General features: G+C 44.8%; 5 protein-coding genes across 6 annotated transcripts; 3 read left to right on the forward strand and 2 right to left on the reverse strand.

Annotated features, from left to right (window-relative positions):
• The first annotated feature begins 934 nt into the window (after window positions 1-934).
• On the forward strand, window positions 935-11,594 carry smarcc2 (SWI/SNF related, matrix associated, actin dependent regulator of chromatin, subfamily c, member 2). Of its 2 annotated transcripts, none has more exons than XM_029150232.3 (26): window positions 935-1,069; window positions 1,669-1,788; window positions 1,891-1,976; window positions 2,113-2,194; window positions 2,729-2,821; window positions 2,959-3,028; window positions 5,031-5,100; window positions 5,202-5,277; window positions 5,428-5,672; window positions 5,764-5,888; window positions 6,025-6,078; window positions 6,197-6,234; window positions 6,340-6,470; window positions 6,568-6,639; window positions 6,719-6,832; window positions 6,938-7,091; window positions 7,180-7,296; window positions 7,382-7,444; window positions 7,570-7,828; window positions 7,955-8,116; window positions 8,194-8,255; window positions 8,355-8,475; window positions 8,560-8,723; window positions 8,818-8,952; window positions 9,127-9,484; window positions 9,696-11,594. In XM_029150232.3, the coding sequence occupies exons 1-26, from the start codon at window positions 959-961 to the stop codon at window positions 9,758-9,760; spliced, it is 3,147 nt and encodes a 1,048-aa protein (XP_029006065.1). In that variant the 5' UTR covers window positions 935-958; the 3' UTR covers window positions 9,761-11,594. The 2 variants fall into 2 exon arrangements, with proteins under 2 accessions (XP_029006065.1, XP_029006066.1); XM_029150233.3 differs by having other exon boundaries at window positions 2,119-2,194.
• A 160-nt stretch (window positions 11,595-11,754) lies between these two features.
• On the reverse strand, window positions 11,755-14,056 carry myl6 (myosin, light chain 6, alkali, smooth muscle and non-muscle). The gene is made up of 6 exons (XM_029150235.3): window positions 13,914-14,056; window positions 13,627-13,654; window positions 13,081-13,224; window positions 12,784-12,957; window positions 12,634-12,711; window positions 11,755-12,055 (listed from the first exon to the last, which is right to left on the reverse strand). Exons 1-6 carry the CDS (start codon window positions 13,914-13,916, stop codon window positions 12,027-12,029), a joined length of 456 nt encoding a protein of 151 aa, XP_029006068.1. The 5' UTR covers window positions 13,917-14,056; the 3' UTR covers window positions 11,755-12,026.
• Window positions 14,057-14,309: 253 nt separating this feature from the next.
• On the reverse strand, window positions 14,310-16,242 carry tsfm (Ts translation elongation factor, mitochondrial). Its single transcript, XM_029152219.3, has 6 exons — window positions 16,089-16,242; window positions 15,810-15,962; window positions 15,562-15,690; window positions 15,342-15,464; window positions 14,956-15,037; window positions 14,310-14,842 (listed from the first exon to the last, which is right to left on the reverse strand). Exons 1-6 carry the CDS (start codon window positions 16,134-16,136, stop codon window positions 14,454-14,456), a joined length of 924 nt encoding a protein of 307 aa, XP_029008052.1. The 5' UTR covers window positions 16,137-16,242; the 3' UTR covers window positions 14,310-14,453.
• Window positions 16,243-17,144: 902 nt separating this feature from the next.
• On the forward strand, window positions 17,145-19,549 carry endou (endonuclease, polyU-specific). The gene is made up of 7 exons (XM_029150986.2): window positions 17,145-17,220; window positions 17,983-18,148; window positions 18,238-18,443; window positions 18,684-18,797; window positions 18,871-18,977; window positions 19,051-19,193; window positions 19,276-19,549. Exons 1-7 carry the CDS (start codon window positions 17,163-17,165, stop codon window positions 19,388-19,390), a joined length of 909 nt encoding a protein of 302 aa, XP_029006819.1. The 5' UTR covers window positions 17,145-17,162; the 3' UTR covers window positions 19,391-19,549.
• A 2,951-nt stretch (window positions 19,550-22,500) lies between these two features.
• Window positions 22,501-25,357, forward strand: LOC114855679 (neurogenic differentiation factor 4-like). Its single transcript, XM_029151032.3, has 2 exons — window positions 22,501-22,665; window positions 23,548-25,357. Exon 2 carries the CDS (start codon window positions 23,554-23,556, stop codon window positions 24,544-24,546), a length of 993 nt encoding a protein of 330 aa, XP_029006865.1. The 5' UTR covers window positions 22,501-22,665; window positions 23,548-23,553; the 3' UTR covers window positions 24,547-25,357.
• Window positions 25,358-25,632: the final 275 nt, after the last annotated feature.

The raw sequence follows: 25,632 nt of genomic DNA on the forward strand, positions 1-25,632 counted from the left end.
TAATTGATGTCAACAATCAAAACTAACTGATGATCTTTGGGCTGTCATTAGTTGCAGCAAACAATTTCACTCCTCATATAGTACGTCCTAAACTAGAGACTTTATTTAATAAAATTCAGAACATTAAATAACCTTTTATATTTACAGACAAAGTGCTCCACTGTGGTTATTTAAGAGATGGTCTCTCCATGAAGAGCAAAGGCTTATGTAATACTGCTCCAGCAGTTCTGCCTGCTGATTCTGCTGAAACTGTGTGAAGACAAGATTAGTCCTGACAGGTATGATGTGTGCAGGATGTTCCCAGATCAATTTTTCATTGGATTAAAGTATCTGTGAGCTCAACAGGCCTGCTGTACTGTACGTTAGACACGTACATGACATGTATGATCGCGACACAAAAAGAAGTACAGGCTTTAGAATACCGTGGGTTATCTTATTTATTACTGCATTTACTGTGGCTGGCAACCAGGATCTGCATCTTACTGTATTTGATTGTGCACTGCAGCAGTTGTATAATATTTATACTAACGCATGCTTACTCACAATATAATGTATTTAAAAAAATCACACAGATGCTGTTCTGTTAAATTGAATATTCAGTTTTTGTCAGTTTTACGTTGTGATAATGATGCTCTCTTTCAGATTTATTACAGTTCTAACTTGGGGGAAACTGTAATTGAGGTTCATGTTCACATTGGTATTACTAATTTTACTTATGTAAAGGACCCTGCTTCGAAGAAAATAGGTCAAAAGAAGGATTTAATCTCTTAACGAACCAGGTTTAAAACGCTGCATCCTGAATGCACCAGTCTCCTTCGCCCCGTAGAACCACTCCCTGCGCTTTACTGCCCCCTGCCGGTCGGTGCCGGTCGGTACAGCCAGCTGCTGCCAGCTGGTGTAATACCCGGTCGCGGCCGCTGAGGGGCAGTCGACGTCGACTAGTTGTCTGCAGGCAAAGATGGCGGTGCGGAAGAAAGACGGCGGCCCGAATGTAAAATATTTCGAAGCGTCTGACACCGTTTCTCAGTTTGATAATGTCCGCGTCTGGCTGGGAAAGAATTACAAAAAGGTACCGAGCGCATGTTTTGTACCCGCACACGCCGAGCGTACACGTTTCATCATGCGATGTTGGCGCTTACCTATTGGGCAGCGGCAGTGACAAAGAGAGGAGGGAGGGTGCTGCTGAGCGTCCAGCTGTTCGCTTCACTCGAGCCGGAATACAAAAGGATGCTGAGGCAACAGCTGCGCCAGATGCAGCCGCGCAGGACGGCGTCCCCGTCTGTCACTGTGATAAAACCGGCCCCGAACGCGTAGACAATATGACCTGCGTGGATGATTTCCCATAAAAGCCTCCACTTTGGCCGGTCCTCCAGCTAGCTAGCTGGTTAGCGGTCCGGCTAACGGTAATGCAGCGCATCCAGATGTTGGCTCTTCATTAAAGTCGTGGCACATCTTCAGCAACACTCAGCGTTGTGCTCATCTCGGCGCTTGTTGATTGCAATAAATAAAATCATAAATTCAACAACAGCCAAGATCCTTTTAGTGACCTCATTGACTCATTACATTATGGAAAAAGATCACAGAACGCTGCAATGCTCCACACTATGCATTTGTGTGTTGTCCCTTTTGCGGCTCAGCTTTGACTCCCTGCCCGTGTTGTTTTCACAGTACATCCAGGCTGAGCCCCCCACCAACAAGTCTCTGTCCAGCCTTGTGGTCCAGCTGCTCCAGTTCCAGGAGGAGGTTTTTGGTCGACATGTCAGCAACCCTCCGCTCACCAAACTCCCAGTACGGCTCCTCTCACCTTCTGTCACACACATGACCTTTATTTCGTAACGCATTTATATATATTTATATATATATATAAACGATTTTATTCTGTGTGCACAGATGAAGTGTTTCCTGGACTTCAAGTCTGGGGGGGCTCTGTGCCACATTCTAGCTGCCGCCTACAAGTTCAAGAGTGACCAAGGATGGTAAGACTTTCTTTCTGGACAGATGGAATGACAAACTCATTAAGAATTACATAAAAGTGTTCTCTAAATGTAGAGTGATCAGTTTTGTTGGCTATGTTGCTGTTTCGTGTGTAACTCCAGTCTAATTTCTTGGTAGGCGCAGGTTTGACTTCCAGAATCCATCGAGGATGGACAGAAATGTGGAGATGTTCATGACAATTGAGAAGTCCTTAGTGCAGGTGACTGCTTCTATTTATACATAATCAGTTCAAATATAGTTTAGGTGATTTAAGTGTCTCTATTTTTTGCAACAGCAAAAAACATTGTTCCTTTATATTTATTTTTATGAGAGAAAGAAATATTATTTATATGTACATATGTATTTATTTATATATATTTTATTACCTGCAATAAATAAGCATACATTTAAGGATGCACCTCAGCAGCAATAGTATCGTTCTCCCTCTGTCGGCAGCAGAGCTAAGCGTTTGTGGAGAGCTTACATGTCTGCTCCGCTTACATCATATTTGTGGAACGTCATAGCGGCTGAGTATTGCAAGCAGAAATAATGAAGCACATCCAGTCATGTGACTTAAGCAGTAATCCTACTGAAGAAGTCTTGCCATTATACAAGAATCACTAGCTTCCTTTATTGAAGGATGTCAATGTTTTAAATAGAATATCTGTTTTCATATATTTTTCTCAATTTATGTTTATGCCTCTGAAGGCCCTAGTTAAGTAAAGTCACACATCGAGGCATTTCTTCTTTTCAGAACAACTGCCTGACAAGACCTGTCATCTACCTGAGTGCTGACATAGAACCAAAACTGCTTGGGAAACTCAAAGACATCATAAAACGACATCAGGTATGTTTTGTTTCTTTTTTTTAAACTATTATGGTTGATCAGAACTAGTTTAGTTAATTCTTGTTTCTTTGCCTTGTCTTTATTAAGGCAGGCAACATGTTCAGCTTTCTTTCTTTCTTTTCTTGTTTTTTTTTAAGGGCTCAGTGACTGAGGACAAGGCCTCCAGCTCCCATGTTGTTGTACCGATCCCTACCAGTCTGGAGGAAGGTGAGGACTTAGTTACAGTTAAACAACCCGAGGTATAGTTGCTATGCTGCTGCACCAGCCAGATCTGAGCTCATCACTCATCAATGCTTAGTGTATTGTTTTTCTTGGCGGTCATTTTTGTTCTTCCATACATTTTTGGTAACTAACTAGTCCCGCATACTTTCAGCTCCTATCAAAATATTCAGCTTTTTAAGAAGTGTGCTGTTATATTTCTCATTCATATCTTTTATATTTTTCAAGTTATTAACGTTTTTTTTCTTAGCAAAATCTTCTATTTAACTCATCACTACAGCCATAGTTTTCACTCTATGAACATATTTTTTCACATATTTTTGACTGTAGTCATACTTGTCCTCTTTCTAATGGTGTGTCTGGTTAAGCCCTCACACCTTCACTTTAGTCTGTAGGTGCCTCAAAGCGCAGATTTCCAGAATTCCTCCCATAGACTCTAATGGAAATGTTTCGCTGACTTCTGGGGGAAATTTATAACACAATGCCCTGTGGGTAATGCACCATAACAGAAACTGGTGTAAATCGGAGTGACCCCTGCAATGATTGGTGAATGACTTTTGCATTAGACTCTTCACATTTACGTCAGAGTTGCACCTTAAAATCTTTTGTTCAATACCAATATTTTAAGTATCTTAATATTAAGAGTTTAGATAATTTTTTTTTATCAGAAAAGTCACTTAGATACAATGATTGACACATCATTTGTATTAAAATATTAATATTGGCCTTAGGTTTATACATTTGAAACTGTTGCAACATTCAAGTCTTCGCTTAATAAAATAAATATTTGTTATGTTCTATTTAAGTATTTACTACAACATATTTATAATCTTGATTCCCCATCTGGAGAAACCCTTTCAGTTTTGTCCTCTCTCAGCCCTGTTAACCTATGATTGATAGATAAATGTTGTATTAGCATATTTACTTTTGCTTCAGGTCGACCTTTAAACTATTGCAACCTTCAGCTTTTTGTTTGTTAGGCACATACAAGTCATTGAAAAATAAAAGCACCAATCTATGTCTTTCGCCTAACAGCATTATTTGTGCCTTTGAATGCATAATTGTGACTAGTCAATGAGACTAATGTATAATTTAGAAATAAAGCATGCACATCTACTCCAAATCCTTCATCCTTTCAAAATAAAAGCAGCAATTCCTATCTTTAGCTTTAATAGCATTATTTATGCTTTTAAATGTGTAACTGTGACTAGTTAATGAGAATATTTTAGTTTACGTATTAAGCCCACACACTCTTAATCAATTTTAAATAAAAGTACCAATCCAGATTTTTGGCTAAAAATAGCAACATTTCAGTTTTTAACTAGTTTATCATGACTAGTTATTAAGACTATTTTACTGTTTAGCAATTGCCTGCACACACTCCTTCATATCCTTTGAAAATAAAATAGCAACGTTTCTGGATTTGACTGGTTAAATATAACTACAAATATATAGTTTAGTAATTACCTACACACACCTTCTCCAGATCATTTCAACATAAAAGCACCAATCAAAATTAGCTTCACTGGCACTGTTTCTGCTTTCGACCTATTAATTATGATTAATTAATGAGACTATTTCACTCTTTAGCAATTATCTGCAGATGCTTTCATAAGACATATGAAATATTTCTTCAACATTGAGCTACTTTTTTAGCTCTTGAACTTAAAACTTTTTAATTATACTATTTAGCTGCTTAGTACATTAAGCTAAATTATATCAAATTAAGCAAACCTTTACACACCTCTTTCATTTTCAGCAGTACTACTTCAGCTTCTCCTGCAAAAATTCAACTCTGTTGAAACAACTCCTAATGCTCTTTAGATACATGAATCTATGCTTTACATGCTTCAGCTATTTTCAGTTATCTTTTAAATGTTCCAGCTACATTCAGCAATTCTCCAGGAAAACATTCAGCATGGAAGCATTCACTGTGCATTTTCTTATGGAAATGCATTATCTAGTTGCGATTGTTCTCTTCTTGGTCCAGAGGAGTGGGTGCGTCCGGTGATGAAGAGAGACAAACAAGTGCTGCTCCACTGGGGATATTTCCCTGACAGGTCAGTTGCCTCTCAGCTAAACAGCAAAAACAAATGAACAAACATCGTTTATACTCACTTTAAACTCCTTTCATTCTCATGACCTTTGCACCACTCCTCAGTTATGACACCTGGATTCCAGCTAATGAGATTGAGGCTGCTGTAGAGGATCCTCCCACCCCAGAGAAACCCCGAAAGGTAATCCATTTGTTGTCATATGATGCCCATCATCTTGGAAAAATATCTCTCTTCTGTCATTGTTTCTATGCCATTTGTCTATTACTTCAACACAAAAGCTCAAACGTTAGATTATGAAGCTTATGTACAACACGTGGTCTTCATCCACAGGTCCATGCCAAGTGGATTTTAGACCTGGATCAATATAATGAGTGGATGAATGAGGAGGACTATGAAGTGGGAGACGGCTGCCCCAAGAGAAAGAGGATTTCAGCCAAGACCCTGACAGACGAGGTGACCACGCCTGATGAGCGAAAAGACAAAAAGCCCGGAAGTGCCAAGAAGAGAAAACGCTCCCCCTCGCCGTCCCCCACCCCTCCACCTCAGGAGAGCAAGAAGAAGAACACCAAGAAAGGGTTGGTGACTGTGTTCTATTTCCCTGGCTCTCAGCTTTACAGTACGTGTCACTTTACTGTTGCAATACACTGAAGCTTTGTGTTCTGACAGACCAGCGACCCCATACACTAAGTCCAAACGGGGCCAGAGGGAGGAAGAACAGGAGGATCTCAGTAAAGACTTGGATGAAGCATCACCTGTACCAGCAGCTGAAGAGGGAAACACGACCAAGACAAGTACACACGTTTACATATATGCAGAATACAAACAAACATGAACATTAAAACACATATTATCATTATGTGATCGTATGTGTTTGATCATATGTGTGTACTCACTGTTACTCTGTGTCGCGTCATGGTCCTTTTGCAGATAATACCAAGAAGGACACAGATTCAACTCCAGTGAAGGGAGGGACAGATATGGGTGGGCAGAATTTTTTTATTTTTCTTTTAACATGGTCACCTACAAGTTTGTTGCCACATGATTATAATAATAGGCTGTAAGACATCTATTCATGGCACTCTTTTTGTGATTTTAACAGATGAACAGGAAGATGAGTCCATGGAAACTACAGGCAAGGTGAGGGAGTTCATAAACGTGTACGAATGATCATAGTGAGGCCAGTAAGTAAGACAGTATGCGTCAACTTGAGTGTGTGTGTGTGTGTGTGTTTGTTTTGAACAGGAAGAAGAGGAAGGATCTCTGAGTGTGAAGGGTGAACCAGTAAAAGGCTCAGACCTACACGAGGATAATGTGACTGAGCAAACTCATCACATCATTATCCCGAGCTACGCCGCCTGGTTTGACTACAACAGGTTAGAAAATCCAACTTTCTTACAGTAAACGACGACATGTCTGTGATTTCACACAATACAAAGAATGAACTAAAACCCCAAATTGTGTTCCCTCCAGCGTTCACGCCATTGAGCGCAGAGCCCTGCCAGAGTTTTTTAATGGGAAGAACAAATCCAAAACCCCTGAGATGTAAGTATTCCATCACTACACTGGGAACTTTGATTTTAAACAGTGGGCACTGGCGATTAAACCTTCTTCCCTTCTTCAGTTACTTGGCATACAGGAACTTTATGATCGACACCTACCGACTCAACCCTCAGGAGTACCTGACCTCCACCGCCTGCCGCAGAAACCTGGCAGGAGATGTGTGTGCCATCATGAGGTGGGTGAAGGCTCTGCGTGAGCCACGTACGCTTAAACTGAGGTTGTAACTGTCCGTGAGGTCATAGTGATAGTGCCGTGTAGTGATGTTTACACTGTGCCACAGGGTCCATGCCTTCCTGGAACAGTGGGGTCTGATCAACTACCAGGTGGACTCTGAGAGCCGGCCCACACCCATGGGCCCTCCGCCCACCTCTCACTTCCATGTCCTGGCAGACACTCCATCCAGCCTAGTGCCCCTGCAGCCTAAAACATCTCAGGTCTGCAAACACACAAATACAAACAAATGGACAGCGTCACAGAGGTTGTAGTGTATTTTGCTTATGTTTTGTCTCTGCGTACCTGTAGACCCCCGCTACCCAGCCGATGATGTCATTCCCAGATAAAGTAAAGGATAAACCAACAGATCTACAAAACTTTGGGCTGCGCACAGACATGTACAGCAAGAAGACTGGTTCTGCAAAGGTACAAGTCACAGAGAGTCGATGGCTTATTGTATTATAAAGGAGTTGTCATATTACCAAAGCCTTGGTGATGTTTTTGTTCACAGAGCAAGAGTGCAGCGAGCTCAATGAGGGAGTGGACAGAGCAGGAAACACTACTATTACTTGAGGTAAAGAAAATTTCTTAAAATAAACACTGCTACACTCAAACAGCTGCAAATACAAGACATATTGTAAATAAAGTACAGTATATACACCCAAATGCAGAGCTAGACATAGACCTCACTCTCCCCAGGGCTTGGAGATGTACAAAGATGACTGGAACAAGGTGTCGGAGCACGTTGGCAGTCGTACACAGGATGAGTGCATCCTGCACTTCCTACGGCTGCCCATCGAAGACCCCTATTTGGAGGACAGCGCGCCGTCCATGGGACCACTAGCCTATCAGCCAGTACCTTTCAGCCAAGCAGGAAACCCTGTCATGAGCACGGTGGCCTTCCTGGCCTCTGTAGTCGACCCCCGCGTGGCCTCAGCTGCAGCCAAGTCTGCTCTGGGTGAGAAGGGTTGATTGCAAACAGAGCAGATTGAAGTGATTCCTGTCATAATGCTTAGATTGCTCCTATAATCATTAACACCTAGATAGTTTCTGTTTTGTACTGATGACCTCATTCTCCTCTTAGAGGAGTTCTCACGTATGAAGGAGGAGGTTCCTGCAGCCCTTGTTGAGGCTCACGTGCGGCGGGTGGAGGAGGCAGCGAGAGTTAGCGGCCGCCAGGACCCTCTCTACGGCTTGGAGGGCAGCGGCATCGCAGGCACTGGCCTGGAGGAAGGAGATAGACCCGGTAGGACGGACGCGCGCATGTACAACGCAAAAAAAATACAGTGGAAGAAAGTAAATCAGCGTTTTCTGTGCCTCCAGACGAAAGCAGTGATGAAAGTAAGAGTGACAGCCAGTCAGGTGAAGAGAAGAGAGATTCCAAGGTGCGATGCATGTTAGTCTCATTATGGTATATTATGTTAGTTATTTGTGAAACGTTCTACTAATGAGGTCCTAAGATCATTATGATGTCACCCACACAGGAAAGCAAAGATGGAACAATGGAGGAAGAGGAGAAGCAGACAGAGAATGGAAAGAAAGAAGAAGAGAAAGGACGAGAACCTGAAGGAGATAGAGAGGCAGACAAACCAGAGTCAGAGATGGGTACGAGGCTGCATATCTCCAAGGTACGGGACAGTTTTTGGCAAGAAAAGCAAACATTAGATTCTTGTGGTTCTTGTCTATAAGGTGATGCTGAGAAGGAGAAGGAGGGGAAAGAAGGAACTGAGGAAGGACAGAGAGATGGAGAAAGCGAGGGAGAAAGGAAAGCCAAGGTGGAGCGTGACGTTGGAGAAGGAAATCTGGCCACGGCGGCTGCATCTGCTCTCGCCGCTGCTGCCGTCAAAGCCAAGGTGGGGTCAAACGGCACTCTACATGAATAGGTAGCGGTTGGTTCCTTCATCACCAGTTTCTGCAACTTCAACGGTTTGTCCACTTTCTCAACAGCACTTGGCTGCAGTGGAAGAGAGGAAGATTAAGTCCCTAGTGGCTCTATTGGTGGAGACGCAGATGAAAAAGCTGGAAATCAAACTGCGACACTTTGAAGAACTGGAAACTATCATGGACAGAGAGAGGGAGGCTGTGAGTGAAGCACCATGGGATATGTAGTGCTGTCAGATGATAGTAGTTGCAGTGTGGCTTTAGATGTACAGCCTTTCACCTGGTTCCCTCTCGTGTGTGTGTGTGTGTGTGTGTGTGTGTGTGTGTGTGTGTGTGTGTGTGTGTGTGTGTGTGTGTGTGTGTGTGTGCGTGTAGCTGGAGTACCAGCGGCAGCAGCTGCTGGCCGACCGCCAGTCGTTCCACATGGAGCAGCTCAAATACGCCGAGATGAGGGCCCGCCAGCAGCACTTCCAGCACATCCAGCACCAGCAGCACAGCCAGGCCGTGGGCCCCCACTCCAGCCAACCCGCCTCGGCGGCGCCGCCCCAGGGCCTGGCCTCGGGTCAGCAGGCCCCCAGCACACCAGCACCGCAGCCTGCCCCCAGCCCCGCGCCGCCGGCCTCGGCCACCCCAGAGTCCCAGCCGCCTCAGGGCACTCACACCTCGCCCCCTTGCCCCACAGGCCAGAACCCGGCCGCCCACTCCAGCTCCAGCACTACATCTGTCCTCCATGGTGAGTTTGATGTTTAAGAACAAGCTTAACGCATGCTGATGAACTTGGTGCTCATCAACTGAGTGGACATAAAACCGTATTACCCTGAGCTCACAGCTATTGTTGTTAGATCTTTTGGTTTCTAATTCTACCTTAAAACGCAAATCTAATAGGTACCTTCTTAAAACGTCAGTAAATTTGGTTGACCTTTTCCCTGGTTTCGCCTCCTCAGAGCCCAGCGCTCCTCTCCCTGGGGAAACGCTCCACTCCTCAGCTCCAGTCCCTCCTCCACAGTGAGAGATTAATACTCACCTGAGATCTTCAGTGACTCTGACCACTTTGAATCCTGCCTGTGTCATCTGAAAAATGAAGACGTCATAAACCGAAGGAAGATTTTGTTTTTGTTTGTTTGCTTTTCCAAGAGAACAATTGACTGAGCAAGAAAAATGCTAACGATTAACAATCGAAGCACCTCCACTTTGACTGTTGAAAAAAAATCTGTTTTTGATTGAATTGGCTGATGAAGGAAAAAAAAATTCAGCCAGAAGCTGTTCATCCTGTTTTGTCACATGGACTAGTGCGGTTACACAAAGGAGTAGAAGAAAAAAAAGACTCATCTCATGATTTTAGTGTTTTGGAAGTTGTTGCATTTATTTTCTTGGAACGGTTTTATCAGAACCGGTCAGAGTTTCCCTTCTTGTATTGTTCGGTACTAACTACAATATGTAAGAAAAAAATGCACTTTTAAAATGTTACCCTAGGTCTCATTGAATGACTTGAAGCATCCATAAAATTGGACTTTTAGCACTTAGAGTGTCATATTGTTGTGGTGAATGCCTTTTCATACTGTAGGTTTTAGAAACTTGATTAGGAATATTACTTTTACCTCTCTATTTTTTAACTGCATTACATCAACACTCTACAGGGTCTGGCCTGAAGGTCACATATCGAAAAAAAGTCTGTAACAAATGAAAAACGTTTTAATCAGAAGCCAGTTTGAAATTACGTCAGGTGCAATTTGAGAAAATGTGCTGTAAACTGGATTTTCCTGTTACAATCACACTTTCCGTCCTGAAACGATACTGACCGTGCAAGATCATGGAAGGATCCTTTTCCACACTTTTTATTATGGTGTCAATTAGCAGCTACATATTTTTGCGAATCTGGTTGGACTTGAAGCATCCAGGTCGTAGTTCGATGAGGAATGTAGTTTTGTTCAGAAGAACCGAGACTGGGAATTACAACAGTATCAGTGACCGCGTGTGTTTCGTCATGAGTTGACATGTTGTTCTTTGCTAAACCAAAATGTTTTTTATAATCATGTTTATCTCACATTTGTTCAGTGAGTGTTGTTGGGAAATGAAGACAAACTTTTAGCAGCTTGGTGCATTTGAAGTTGCAGACGGGGGAAACGTAAACGCTGTCCAAGACAACGAGGGAGCTGGCACCTTAAACTGCTCACAATGGAGAATTGTGTCCTTAATATCTGCAACAATATCCTCACTTTTTATCCTATCGATTTTTATATTTTTTACTCTCCATTTTCCATCTTCTTTCTTTGATATGCCAACATTGTAACTGTATATTATTGCCTTTGTAGCCTGTATTACTCCTTCATTGTTGTGTGTGGTTCAGGTTTGTCTGGGATGTGACTGTGAGCGCGTGTATGTGGACGCATGCCGTTTAGATTTCTAAACCATATTACCGTTCAGTTTTATTTTCAAGTGTCATCGAGTTTGAAGGATTAAAAAAAAAACATGCTTCATTACGTACATGGCATGTCATGTCAGTGTCATGAAATATAGTCTAGTCAGATGGTTAAACTTTACAGTTAATGTCCGTCAAGCCAGTATTGCAGTCCTCACCCCAGATGTGAGCATAAATGGACTTCTTTTATCTGTGTTATTACTACATTGTGTGGCTTTTGTGATATGAAATAAGTGTCTGTTTAGTTTCTGTATGTTTTTCACTATGCTGGCAGTAGCGGCAATTACATTGATTATTATACAGTAGAAATCCATTTTTTCCTCAAAAAAAATTATCACATTAGTGCTGACAGTTACTCTGGCCATTTGTATTGAAAAAAAGGCTAAACTAAAAAGGGTTTAAAAATAAAGATGTGAAGGAGCGATGGGGGAAATGGTTTGTGCTTTTGTCAGCAGGTTCTAACATTACTCGTTTAAATGAGTATATTTAAATGAGTAATTTAAAAACAGTAAAATGTCCTACAACGCATCTGTGTGTTGGAAGAAAGCTTAAGGCATAAATAATAACAGACCCACAGGCTAAAGGAAGCTTTGTAAACCGTGATCTTTATTAAATACTGATGAATGTAATGTATCACAGCTCATGCATTTATAAACAAATAAGACAAAATAATCATGGGAATATTTCAACAAATGAAACATGAGGGAAATGAAACGTTTCTTAAATTCACAGTAGACAAAGGCACTGAAAATAAATAAAGACACCTAAATAAAAAAAGGAGGTAGGATGATGTGAATGGAAGGGCAAGACACAAAAAATTGGAAATACAATACAAGCTGGAGTGTTTGTGGAATCCTTAACCGCTCATCACCATCCGAACGAGTTCTGTGGAGAATAAGAATAAGAAAACCTTTAATAATCACACAGAGAAGAAAATTAAAAATACAGCAGCAAAAATTAACACAGTACAACAATATACAGGTGGGTAGAGTGAGTATGGCGTAATAGAAAGGGGTCTTGCATATAATATAAGTATATAGATATTGCACATGGGAAATCTTAAACACTGATGCACTGGGTGAGTTTACCAGGAGATAGTTAACAGTTCTGACTACACAGTCTGACAGCAGCAGGTAGGAAAGATCTACGATATCTCTCCTTCACACAGTGAGGGTGGATCAGTCTGCTACTGAAACTGCTCCAGAGCACACACTGCATCCTCCAGTGGGTGAGAGTCCTGGTCCAGGATGGATGCGAGTTCAGCCAGGACCCTTCTCTCACCCACCTCCTGCACCGTGTCCAGAGTGCAGCCCAGGACAGAGCTGGACTTCTTGATGATCCTGTCCAGTCTCTTCCTGTCCCTCACTGTGATGCCGCTGCTCCAGCAGACCACACGTACAGGATGAGTCAGGTCCAGTTTATTGTTTAGATGCACAGCCAGAGAGAAAGCTGTGCTGCTTTACCTTCATAGTTAATGCAGCCATTGGCATCTTCATGTCCTGCTAGAAGAGCCTCCACCTCCTCCTCTGTCATTTTTTCACCTAGAACACAAATGCAGATCTGTGTAAGCCTCAGTACTTTAGTAAAAGTATTCCATTGTGTTATGCACCTACCCAGTGTGGTGAGGACGTGACGCAGCTCTGCTCCCATCACGGTACCATTTCCTTCTTTGTCAAAGACACGCAGTCCCTCTACAATGTCCTCGAAGGAGGCTTGGTCCTTGTTCTTAGCAATGGCCTGAAGCATGGGCAGGAACTGCTCGAAATCCAGCATCTTCTGGTTCATCTCTAGAAAGAATTCACCCAAACATTACAAATATTACTCATGTGGCTCAAGTCATGACAATGAAATACTTAATGTAGAAGTGATTTTTGGTGTCATAATGTGACCAGTTAATTAGAGAGCCTCACCATCTAACTTAGGGTTTCCCAGGACTTTGAGGACCTCCGCATTGACAGGGTTCTGCCCGAGGGCCCGCATCACATCACCGCACTGGTTGTAGGTGATCTTCCCGTCACCTGTGCGGTCGAACAGGAGGAAAGCCTCCTTGAACTCTAGTAGAGGACACACAAAGCAATAGCTGAGCAACCACTGTGCAGTGTGTACAGTACATGCTCAAACCCTGAATGCACAGAACAGACTGTACCAACAAGTGAAGGTGGCTGCAAAGAGTGACGGCTGACACATTAAAATGTACATAAGCGTGCAAAACGCAAAAATTATTCGATATTATTGTCATTATTGCGGGTACGAAGCACTGAATACAGGCACATTTAAAGCTCACATATTTAGAATATGTTAAACAGTGGCTCAGACCGTCACCTCCGTGTGTGGAGTGACCTGCAGGGATCAGGTCCAACTACAGGGGGACGGTCCACGAAGCTACTTTAAACCCACAACTTACACATTACAGCGACGCGGGGAAACGACAATCGGCGGTTGTAGCGTTCACTCACCCATGATCTGGTCCTCCGTGAAGTCAGACTGGGAGGGAAGCATTAAACATGCTGTTAGCAGACAGACAGCAGCGGGATGACAGTAGTGAGACTTACAGAGGATTCAAAATGATCCTGAACTGACTCCACCCTCACATGAGGGAAGACCGTGGCTAAAGGCTTATCGTCGTAGCGGGCCATAATAAATTTAATGCTAGCTTCAGGAAAATCGGGTTAGCCGACGTCAACGGTGTTTCAGATAAATCCATTTATAATCGATATCAACCTGAACGGCAGTGTTTACTTACCATGTCTGCCTTGAGTGTCGATCTGACGGAAACGAGCGGGTTTTTATATTGACTGAGATACGAGGACGCCAGTCAGCTGCACAACACCGGCTCACGACATCCCCGGTGACGTCACCGCAGCTTTCCGACCCGCAGCCAATCACAGGCCTCCAATTTTACACCTGCATTTCTGCAGGGTTCAACGCCCCACAGCCAGTTGTTTGCGTAAATTAACAAATTTTGAAACTACAAAGCAATATTTGTAATATGTAGAAGATGCAATTTTGTTCACGTCTATGTCCAGTACATTGCAACTACTACTAACACTCCAGATAAATAACATCATCTAATATAAAGTATGGTATGATTTAAATAGCATATTTTTTATGATTTCATTAAAACGCAATTAATTTGAAATGAGAGCTCATTGTTTTATTTCATGAAACATCATTGCTGGTCTATGTAATTGATGATGACCATCTCAATATACAGGAATGAATGCAGACTACAATTGCACATGAAACAGACAACAAATTCTTTACAAAAAACAATTCTTTCCTTTCATTCTTCTTCACTTGTCTCTCCACACTGAAATCGGACAAAGTCCAAGACTCGAGCCTGCTGGCCTCTGAGGAATTGTGCCACGGTCCTACTCGGGTCTCCCAGGAAGGTCTGAGGCAGCAGACGGGTCTCACTTTCCCCACAGGGGAGGTCATCCATGTTACCTAGAGACACGGGGGCCTCTCCCACTATGTGCTGTCCCAGCTTCCGGCCTAAAATGTCCTGTTCCCCCTCTTTTCCACCTTGAAATATGACCAGGGCACCATATCGGCCCATGGCGACCTCACTCTGGCTGCTCAAACCGCCGTGCACATATGAGCCAATGTGCCAATCAGCAGGGACACCAACTGTCACAGCCCGTCTCACTGACATGTTCTCTCCGAGGCGACCTGAAAATAAAGAGGAAAATGTTACTTGAATAAAGATGCGATGAACAGCTTGAAGCCTAAACAGCAGCATTTAAAAGTAAATTTGCAAAGATTTAGAACATTTTCTTACTAACCTATAGTTAGAGCTACGTGGTCTGCAAGAACAGCCCCTTCCCCTGCACTGAGTTTTCCTAACTCCTCACTTGCCAGGACACTCTGAAAACAAGAACAGTGTAATAAAGAATATGAAAAGAAGATACGAAAGGAAGATAGGATAAGAAAATACAATATGGTGTACAGTTACAAATTTGCCTGGAACATGTTTGTGACGATACTTGATTTATTTAATATTTTTAATGTATATACTACATTTGTAGTATAGTTTGCATTATTGTCAGGTGCTATGTAGCAAAGCCTAATTGTATAGTTGACTGTACTGCATCTTAACTGCCCTGGAGGGCAGGAAAGGTTGAATTATTAATTTGCATTCAGAAAGGAAAACTATTTAATTTAACGTTACCTTGACATATCCTCCTTGGCTTTGTCTTTTATTCTGTTGATGAGCCAAAGTGACCAATGCCACATCCTTAACCAGCTGCTGGAACTTCTCATTGCGGGCAACAAAATCTGTCTCACAGTTAACCTGCAGCAAAACAGACATCACTCAGAATAGCATTCACCAAATGGCACAATTATGAAACTAAAATCGTGAAAATGAATTCTGGCACCACTGGCCTCACCTCCACCATAACTGCAGCTTTATCCCCCACAAAGAGACCGATCAGACCTTCTTTAGCCCGGCGACCCTCCAGTTTGCTCGCTTTGCTCCAGCCCTCCTTCTGGGCCTGCTCATGTAGCCAGGTCTCTGCCTGAAGGTTTGACAAGTTACATCAAAGACACAGTGCAGTTCTAATGGCTCAATGAGCCCTTTGTGTGACTGTTTTACTGCACCCGACACTCTCCCAGGGAGTTTGACAGATTTAGTTACCTGTGCGAGGTCATTATCAAACTTCTCGAGGGCATTCTTGCAGTTAATGAAGGTGTAACCGGTGTTTTTTCTCAGTTTGATCAGGAGGGTTTTGTCCGCTGCCAGGAGCGGACAACACATGTGTAAGGACTGAACATGCTGGCAAAGGCTGACCTGAGAATGACAAACAGCAAAAGACGAGCCCAGCTATCAAAACCAACAATCAATGAGTATCTATTAGCAAACCAGCACAACTGGGTGGTTGTGGAACTACTTTAGCTTAAAGTTAAACGTGCTCACCTTTACAGCGTCTCTAGAAAGTGTTCTGAATAAAAACGCTAAAGACATGTTAACAAGCCCGGAGAAAGGAACTGTCTGACGAATGCTCAAATGTCATTGAAATCCACGCTGTCTACGGAAGCCGCGTAGGACCAAATATATTTTCAACGATCGTTGTTAGTGTTTGTCGCCCTCTACAGGACGGGGGGACAGTTGCATACTTCAAGCCAAATAAATTAGTTTTAATAAATCACTGGCCACCGTTAGACTATTAGATACATTAGATACATAATTCAATCACATTCACTACAGCAACTATGTCATTTATAATAATAATTACACCATTTCATTAAGCAAAGGTTTACAGAAAGATCATAACTCACATACATGTTTTTTGACAACGGCCAGTAATTAGAAATTACTGTATGCCATTATGGTTTATTTTTATAACTAACTCTTTGTTTTCAGAATTTGTGGATCCACAGGAAATATGTGAGCCTAACATGAGCAGGGAAACTGAAGCAGGTGAACTACAGTGTTCTAATCTTACACAAACTCTGTGAACTGTGAACACAGCGTCTGGTCAGTCTGGCAGCAGAAATCAGAAAGGGCCCTGAAAGGTTGGTTTTTGTACTGGAGTCTATTGTGTTTCTAAATAAAAACTGTAGCGACTCATCATTGTTATTTTAGTCTTTAGAGAAACAACTTTAGTTGTCTAAACTAATATTAAGAGTCTAAGGCTGCTGTCCTTGTCACATTCACCCCTAGATATGGTTTTATTTCCACACATTAGAGCGCCGTCTGTTTGATAAGCAGGTGTCCAGTTTCTCAGAGCAGTGATAGAAAGTTTATATAAAAACCCTCATTCACAGTGTCACAGTTTACAAACTTAAACAACTGGTAAGGAGGTCCACACTCACGTAATATGATGATGTTACAATCCTGCACATTTTAGTTACGTAGGTGCATGTCCTGTAATTCACTGTGTCTTAGTGAAAGTCAGGTGTGTCTGCATTGGTCAGTTGAAGCCTTCTATAAAAGGGAGACCACGATAAGGGTCAGTTCACATTGTTTTCAGGTTGCAGCTGAGCCGCCATGAAGCTCCTTCCTGTGCTTGCACTGTGTGTGACCCTGTTCTGCTCGGGATACAGCAGTAAGAAAAGATATTCTGCTCTATTCATCATCACACAATGACATTTCTCTAAGCTACCTGGTGATATTGCTATGCTTGCTTTGCTGTTTTAAACACCTGTCAGACTCTGTAGATGTTGGGTGTTCTCCATCTACATGTGTCCTACCTGTTAGTGCAATTAACAGGTAGGTAGTGAATTCACAGACCTGTGCTGCAGCGAAGCAGCCACCAATGCGTTCTCACAGTTAGTGGCAGCTTCAACACCTGGTGGCGTTCACATGACAGATACTGAATGGAAGCGAGTGAGGATGTTAGTAACGGAGCCGTGTCTGACGGAGTTCATTGTCCATCTGTAACACGTTTCTGTTGTAACCGGTTGCTTTTCAGTCCAAACAGTATGTGATCCTGTTTCCTGCAATTTTCAAACTTTTATCATGACAAATAACTTATAACTAAGACTTGAAGTGAAAATGAGATCTTATGTTTCATCACAGAAAGGTTCAAATACACATATTAGAGATTTTTAAGTGTTTACTGTGGCCTGAACAAATGAACTACATACAGTATAAAAGGATTTAAATAAGCTCTACTCCAAAGTAACTATACTTCACTACAAAAGTAAAAAACAACTTAGAGCAGACGTCATTGTTAGATTGTTAGATCAGAATATGACCAGTAGATGTCACTGTTACACAGCGCGCTGCTGCTGCCTCTGTTTCATAATAGCCCTTGAAAAAATGTTACGTGTGCGTGCGTGCGTGCGTGCGTGTGTGTCTTCCACAGGTAATGGAGGTCGTAACGCGATCACTGATGCTGAGATCAAGGCATTGTCTGAGACTCTTTACAGTCTGGACTCAAACAAGGCTTCAGCCTCACAGCTGATCCTGGACACTCAGGCTCTGGTGCCCAACTCTGAGACCAGCCTGAAGAAGGACCTGTCCCCCAGGCCGTGAGACGACCGTCTCATCAGCACACCCGTCTCCCGCAGGCTTCTCTGCCCTCGCTGGCTGATTGCTGCTTATCTGCTTGTTGTTCCAGCTTGTTCCGCTCCGTGGATGAGAAAGCTCTGTTCTCCCGGCCCACTTACGCGTCCCTCCTGGCTCTGCTGGACAACTACCACAGGATGACTGGACAGGGGGAGGACTTTAGCCCCCAGCAGCTGGCTGAGCAGGACACCTTCCTAAGAGAGACCATGTCCAACACTAAGCTGGGAAGAGAGCTCTTCACCTTCCTTCAGTCCAAGGGTAACGTTTGTGCCCCTAAGAGATGTATCAACATTTATTAATGATGCACTGATTGTTACACACGCAAATATAAAAATGACACAGAATCTAAGAATATTCTTATCATGGAAATGTAGGTCAGTTTTGATTAGGACTGTTGATTCATATCATGTTCATATATTTTCTTTAACTTCAAACCAATGTCTCGCCAGTGCTTGAAATCCTCCAGTGATTAACAGCCATGTTATTCTGCTTTTGAAGGTATCTATGCGTCCGAGAAGGCATTTATTCAGGACCTGAAGATGATGTGGTTCGGCCTCTACTCACGCAACAACAAACAGCAGGACTCCAGTGGCTTTGAACATGTCTTTGCAGGTTGACAGCGAGCAGGTGACTTTGAAACGTGCAGCAACTGATGCCGGGACTTATCGAGAACCGTGTTTAACAGGTGAGATTAAGGGCGGAAAGGTGTCTGGCTTCCACAACTGGGTCCAGTTCTATCTTCTTGAGAAGAAAGGACAGCTCAACTACTACAGCCACAGCTTCGACGGGCCCGTAAGCGTCCGCACCACATCCTGCCTCATACTGAAACGCACGCCTTCAGCTTCCCCTCCTTCATCCCCCTCAGTGGACGTCTTACCCCGATGTGCTGGGGATGCAGTTCACGTGGGACGGCTACTTCAAGCAGATCGGCTCCTCGATGATCGGCGCCAGTCCCGAATTCGACTTTGCCGTCTTCAGCCTCTGTTACATCACTCGCCCCGGAAAACAGTGAGTCCGCCGCCGCCGCCGCCGCCGCGCACTCCGGCCCGTGAGGTCCCGACCGGCGTTGAATGATGCCCGCTGTCCCCAGGTGCCGCGTCAGCGTGGGAGGAAAGAACCTCAGCATCCAGACGTACACCTGGGACAACTCTTCCTACGGCGATGGGAAGAAGTTCCTCGCCTCTGCCTATCCTGTGACCCCCTGAAGCTGCCATCGATCTGCAGAGCATCGAGCATCTGCGTCCAACTCGCTCACTAAAGGCTTTTAAAATATTAATCTACATTTTAAAGATGAGGTCACACCAGCTCATAGCTCTGCTGCCTTCTTAATAAAGTAATTCTAAGTCGTGTGTGGAACAGTTTCATACGTTGGTTGAGTCTCTTGTTTGCTGTGATGCAGAGGCTGTCGGCACTGACGCAGCGAAGCAGACAGTCCATTAACATTACTGAACGGACTTACAGAGCATGAGAATGTGCCGCTCTCCCAGTGGCACAATCAAACTGTGCCTAATGGGGCAAGAAATGGGCGTTTACACACCCTGACCGGGCACAATGCTGACACCAACCCTCCTGTTGTAGCAGCGTGTGCGCGCTTTGACACAATCGCTTATTGTCTGCGGTAACAGCGCATTTCAAAAACAGCAAAGTGCAGCCTTTTGCAGCGCGAGCCATAGAAATAAAAAGACATTAACAGATCCTGTTCTGCTTGACCTGCTCTGAACAGTAGCCACCAGCTAAAGCCGTTCTTATCAGCTGTCCTTAAAGCTGCGCGCGTAGCGCCCCAGTGTGTGTGTGTGTGTGTGTGTGTGTGTGCGTGTGTGTGTGTTTCCAGCTGGGATGGGGGTTGATTCCACTCTTTCACTCATCTAGGGTGACTAACAGGATAAATTCTGGTCTGCCGACGGAACAGGGGGACACACTTGCTGCCCTGTTTAAAGAAAGTATTACAGGAGATGGATCTGCCACTGATCCCATTGTCCGCCGGTCTGCGTGCATTCAAGCAAAACAAGAGCACGGGGCCGCTCGGTCTGCGGCAGAACTCCGGCCTTCAGCCATTCATGCGGGAGTCAAAGTGCTGCAGCGGCGTGACACGGGAGGCGGCCGACAGAAGAACCGCCTCTCGCTATTTTATCAGGCAATTTTACATTTTCTGAACCGGTGACTCTAAAAATTAGAAAAGTAAATCTTCTCTCCTTTCACGCCGCTCTCCTTTTACAGTCCCAGTGGAATCAAATTAAGCCACTGTGGTGAAAATAAAGGGGAAAAAAGATTCAATTGTGTCTTTTGTCACTCACACAACTTCATAATCGAATTATAGCTGGCCACCCGCCAGCGTGTCCTCGCAAAATGGGCTTCTTCTGGCAGATCTCGTGAGCCACCTGACTTTTGTTTTGTAATTATATTATCCTTCTTTCCCTTCAGTGTGTAGCGGCTAATGGCTGTGCGGGCTAGCCCAGCTGCACATGCAGAAACAAAGCTGCTTATGGGCCCAAACAATGAACCCGTGGAAAAGGGACGCCTGAAGGCGGTCAGCCAATGAGCACGCACAGCGGGGGGCCAACAGAGGGTTTAGGGAAGGGTTAAGGGGGTTTAGGGGTGCAGGCAGGGGGCGGGGTGTCCCTTCTTAGCCACCAGCGGCTCCATCAATGGGATGGTTAGTAGCAGGACACTCGGTCACCCTCGCCCCTGTCTCTGAAGGGTCGGCGCTGGCCTGGAGGAAGGTCCAAGTCTCACTCTGGCCATTTCTAAAGTTGACGCGGGACCATGAAATGCACAGCAGCGTTCATTCTCTGGCGGTTTTGTCCGATTCACGAGCAATGCGGCGATGGTGTCGCGACTCTTATCGCCAGCAGCGGCCGTTTTGAACTGGCGACGGACAGCGCTGCGGATGCAGTCAGAGGAGAGCGGCTCCGTGCATCAGCACCCCTCAACACTGAGGGCTGAGCGCGTCCAGCACGACAGATGGACCAAGCCCGGTTTGTCCCATTATCACTCAGACGCACAAACACTGGGGATTCACAGTAAGGTCATGTTTGTGTGTGTACCGGAGTGAAGTTTCATCCGTCCGTCCTGAGCAGAAAAGGCGAGGGAGCGAGTGTCCTCTGAGCAATGTGACCATGCTGAGTGAGCAGAGCTGCCGGTGGAGGACGGACGAGCATATGAGCCTCTGTTAGAGGTAGACGTGCGTTCAGAGAAGGCCATCTGCAGCAGGACCCCATCATGTGGCCTGGGGACATCATGGCATACATACATACAGCACACGCCACTTGTGGAACATGAAGCCTGGGTCACTGCATGCTCAATAAGTGGGGTTTAGGTGGAAAACGAGCAGAGCAACAGAAGGAAAAACAACGCAAATGCTAATTTGTTGCATGAACTGCATTGTGTGTGTGTGTGTGTGTGTTTGCAGCGAGGCCTCGTCCCCGGTGTTCCCCCGTCGCTGCGGCTCTGGGGAAGGAGCAGGCGCAGCTCCTCTATTCCCATTTCAGGCTGCAGGTGTGGAACGGCGCGGGCACAGACCCAGGAGGGGGCGGCGGTGGTCAGAGCGCGAGGAGCACACACTTCAGGAGAACGCCTCACCTCCCCGGCCCAAAAAACATATTTGTTTTTACAGCCAGGTTACCTGAGTGTAGCCTATTAGATTATCACATGGATCCAAACAGAACACTGATTTAATGAACTATAGTAAAACTTGTGCAGCATTAATGCATCTATGTTTCCTTTTTGATGTGCTGTGTGTGTCTTACAATCACAGATAAATAAAGACTATGATGGTCTAATATGTCCGTTTGCATGGCTTCCAGCCAACAGTCTGAAAGTGCACGCGCTCCACTCATGCAAAAGAGCGAGAGTGAAGTTTCAGACGTACTTGAACGTCTCATGTGGCCAAACTTAATCGCCGCCGCTCGCGTGAGATGAACTTGCTCATCGGAGAACTTCCGCCGCGCAGAGGAGGGGATTGATGGCTGGAAGAGGGGCCGGAGCCAACACCTGCTCACACCCAACTTCAAGCTGTCACATAGAGTTAGGCTCAGCCGAGCGAGCGCGTCTCCCTCCTCTCAGGGCAAACGTGCGGTGGATTTGGTGGCGCTCCCCGCAAAGCAACAAAGGCCTGGGCCTCTCTTGTTTGTCTGGGGCATTTCACTGAGCTTATGCACACACACACACACACACACACACACACACACACACACACACACACACACACACACACACACACACACACACAGCGCGCAGGCGCTCGCGCCACGGGCCGGCCACGCGCGTTGGCAGCGATTGGATGGGAGTGGGCGGAGCTTGAACGCGGGGGTTAAAACCCGGAGCCCCCCGCTGAGTGACCCGCACTGAGACGCAGCTCTGCGTGAGGAGGCAGCCGTTGGATGGACCGAGGGACCGCTCCAAGGAACCAACGAAGCGAACTGTCTGCGAGCGAAGAAAAACTCGTGAACTTGTGTAGGACGTCCAGGAACTGATCAGCACGGTAGGTTTCAAAAAGCTAGAAGATTCCATTCTCTTTATTTTATTTATGGTTTGTTAATTAGGAACAAAAGTGGTGTTTTAAATATTGTTATTGAGACGAAAAGCACGTGTAACCTTCGTTTTGTTATTAAATCATATAAGGAATCGCATCTCTTGTGACGGGGATTTCGGCTGCAACATGTCTGTAGAAAGTTAACGTGCAATGAAATTTCATCAATCTAATGAAATGTGTGCAAACGGCTTTTTTTAATATGCCTCAATCTACATTCCGCTAATAGCCGCTTAAGTTCGCAATTTGTGACGAGACAAAATTGTTTTTTTTTTTAGTTTTTTTTTTTTTTCATTTCAATCTACTGCGAGTCGTCTGTCACTGATCTGGGGGATGTCGATCTTTCCTTTAATCCCATGGTCGTCGCTTCATCCACGGAGCAAATCCTGCGATGCCCCAGATTGGAGTCCTGTCAGCGACTTTATCTCGCTGGGGTATTACTAGTTCACAAGTTGGCCGGGATTACCCTAAGAGAGGGGGAGAAAACTGCTCATGCAAATGAAAACGAACAAATAATCAACCACTCATCACTGTAACAGAAGCACCTGTGGAGGCTTGACAGCAGGAACTGTCCAGTGCTGAAACGCACTGCTCATAGACACGGTTTGCACGTTTGCCTTTATCAGATCAGTTTATTATCAGTAATAAAAACGTTATACTGTAGCTCCTTGGGCTGTTTTAGTGATACTGGGGCAGCTTCAATTTCTACAACTGTTCATTAAAACCCTAATCCACAATTAAAATAGATTGCAACACACATGTAGTAATATTAAATTGTAGTGGATGTTCAACTGCACCGTAACACACGTCTGATGCTGATCTTGTTTTCAATAGAATACCATGATGATTAAGCCATATGTGAGACAAGGAGAGGGAGAGGAGGTCATCAGTCCCCTGCAGTGGATGGACGGGGACATCAGCTCCCCCGATGGAAACACTTCAGCCTCATCTGACCACTATAGAGCAGGTGGGCCAAACCAGCAGGCCAGGGACATGGGGAGTGAGGACGCGGAGGAAGATGAGGAGGACGAAGAGGAAGGGCGGGAGGACGAGAACGAGTCCAAGCGACGGGGGCCCAAGAAAAAGCGGATGACAAAAGCCCGGCAGGAGCGGTTCCGCGCGCGGCGCATAAAGGCCAACGCCAGGGAGCGCTCGCGCATGCACGGCCTGAACGACGCCCTGGAAAACCTGCGCAGCATCATGCCCTGTCACTCCAAAACCCAGAAGCTGTCCAAGATCGAGACGTTACGCTTGGCCCGCAACTACATCTGTGCGCTGTCCGAGGCCCTGGAGGGGGGCCTGCCCACGGAGAGCAGGGCCTTCATGGAGACGCTCTGCAGAGGCCTCTCACAGCCCACCACCAACCTGGTGGCCGGCTGCCTGCAGCTGGGCTCGGCTCCGGCCCCAGCAGTGAGGACCGACGACAGACATGGTGTTCAGGCACCAAATCCTCCTCTGGGCGCGGTGGTGAGCTACTCCTCCCCAGGCCTGCCCAGTCCCCCGTACGGCACCTTTGACTCGGCTCACCTGCTTCACCTGAGGGCGATGAAAGGGGGGGTGTATGAGAATCACTCACCGAACGAGTACAACGACGGCGGCGTGGGGACCCCCCCGTACGACGGGCCCCCCACTCCACCGCTGAGCATCAGCAGTAACCTGGTGCCCAAGCAAGAACCCTCGCCCCACTATCCACCCCCACACCTCTACTCCCCCTCTGTGGGGCAGGGCCTGTATCAGACTCAGAGCGGCTATGACGTCCACTCAGAGAGGTCCTACGACCCCTATCCACCACACATGCCCCCCCGGCACATAGCGCCCATCTACAGGGACTGAAGGGGATGAGGGGTTTGGATTTGATAAGACTGAAGACCTCCACAGACTGTTAGTAGAAGAATTGTAGAACACAGTGGTTTAATTACGAGAGGAGCACTTGCACAGTAGATTAGCGCTGCTGAACATTAGAAAATACTTGACCTAAAACGAGACACTTCCTTAAAATGGATTTCCATTCCAGCTGTGAGCAGCTGGAAGTCTTGCTTTAGTCCATTCGTCCTGTTATGATTAAAGCACTTCTCATTTTGCTTTGGTAACATCACATATTCTGCGTAAGTGAAGATATTTGTTATTTATTCTTTAATTTAATACATTGTAAATGTACTGATGTGTCTTTTAGGCTTTGCTTTTGTTTGTACAGTATATTTGGTCACGTTCTCTCTTTTGCTACTTAGTCTGATAGTTTATCTCTTACAGAATATTTCTGTTTTGTCCATTTTTTCGTTGTGTACTATTTATTGCTTTACACGCACAAAACACATTAACGTACCTGCCATGACGTAGCCAATCAGTGCACTAATATACCAAAAAAATACAAGAAAAAGGCAAACAAACAGAAAACTATGAGGTGAAAGATCAACGTGAAGAAGCAACAAAGGTTTTTCTCAGGTGATTCTTATGTAAGTTATAACAAATGTTGCATTGAACACAATGAAATTTAGTTTTTTCAATTTTGTTTCTTTTTGGAAAATTTGATGTTAATAAAATATTAAAATGTCAACCAGGCAGTAGGTTTCGCATTCACTATCACCATCAGACTGAGGGATCCTGATTACTTGCTACTTTGTTTCTCATTTTCTCTCAGATTTAGCTGCTGTAATCCTTTAGCTGTCTTTTTAATGAAAGGGTGAACATGCAAGGCCTGATGGAAGATAAAGATTTATGATTAACATGGCTGCCCGTCTCTGCACACTTCTTCTTCACTGACATTGGGACGGACTAATCCTCTCCTGACATTCGCTCACACCACGCCTCAACACTCTCATACAGATCTGTACATTTACACCCCTCACATAGTGAGTTATTCAAGAACATCCACATTGCAAGAAGTAGGCGCTTAGAATGAGTGAAAAAGACAATTCTGAT

The sequence above is a fragment of the Betta splendens genome, chromosome 5 (genome assembly GCF_900634795.4).
Source record: "Betta splendens chromosome 5, fBetSpl5.4, whole genome shotgun sequence".
NCBI classification, from domain to species: Eukaryota; Metazoa; Chordata; class Actinopteri; order Anabantiformes; family Osphronemidae; genus Betta; species Betta splendens.

What these genes read in the sequence shown, in the direction of transcription:
- smarcc2 (XM_029150232.3), top strand. Translation starts at nt 959, where the DNA reads ATGGCGGTGCGGAAGAAAGACGGCGGCCCGAATGTAAAATATTTCGAA. An exon ending in TGGGGATATTTCCCTGACAG is followed by an intron (nt 5,101 to 5,201) that starts GTCAGTTGCCTC and finishes ACCACTCCTCAG; the next exon opens with TTATGACACCTGGATTCCAG. An exon ending in GATGTGTGTGCCATCATGAG is followed by an intron (nt 6,833 to 6,937) that starts GTGGGTGAAGGC and finishes ACTGTGCCACAG; the next exon opens with GGTCCATGCCTTCCTGGAAC.
- myl6 (XM_029150235.3), bottom strand. An exon ending in CACGGAGGACCAGATCATGG is followed by an intron (nt 13,225 to 13,626) that starts GTGAGTGAACGC and finishes GTCCTCTACTAG; the next exon opens with AGTTCAAGGAGGCTTTCCTC. An exon ending in TCACGTCCTCACCACACTGG is followed by an intron (nt 12,712 to 12,783) that starts GTAGGTGCATAA and finishes TTTGTGTTCTAG; the next exon opens with GTGAAAAAATGACAGAGGAG.
- tsfm (XM_029152219.3), bottom strand. Translation starts at nt 16,136, where the DNA reads ATGTCTTTAGCGTTTTTATTCAGAACACTTTCTAGAGACGCTGTAAAG. An exon ending in TTTCTAGAGACGCTGTAAAG is followed by an intron (nt 15,963 to 16,088) that starts GTGAGCACGTTT and finishes TGTCATTCTCAG; the next exon opens with GTCAGCCTTTGCCAGCATGT. An exon ending in GCCAAGGAGGATATGTCAAG is followed by an intron (nt 15,038 to 15,341) that starts GTAACGTTAAAT and finishes TCTTGTTTTCAG; the next exon opens with AGTGTCCTGGCAAGTGAGGA.
- endou (XM_029150986.2), top strand. Translation starts at nt 17,163, where the DNA reads ATGAAGCTCCTTCCTGTGCTTGCACTGTGTGTGACCCTGTTCTGCTCG. An exon ending in GTTCTGCTCGGGATACAGCA is followed by an intron (nt 17,221 to 17,982) that starts GTAAGAAAAGAT and finishes TGTCTTCCACAG; the next exon opens with GTAATGGAGGTCGTAACGCG. An exon ending in CACCTTCCTTCAGTCCAAGG is followed by an intron (nt 18,444 to 18,683) that starts GTAACGTTTGTG and finishes CTGCTTTTGAAG; the next exon opens with GTATCTATGCGTCCGAGAAG.
- LOC114855679 (XM_029151032.3), top strand. Translation starts at nt 23,554, where the DNA reads ATGATGATTAAGCCATATGTGAGACAAGGAGAGGGAGAGGAGGTCATC.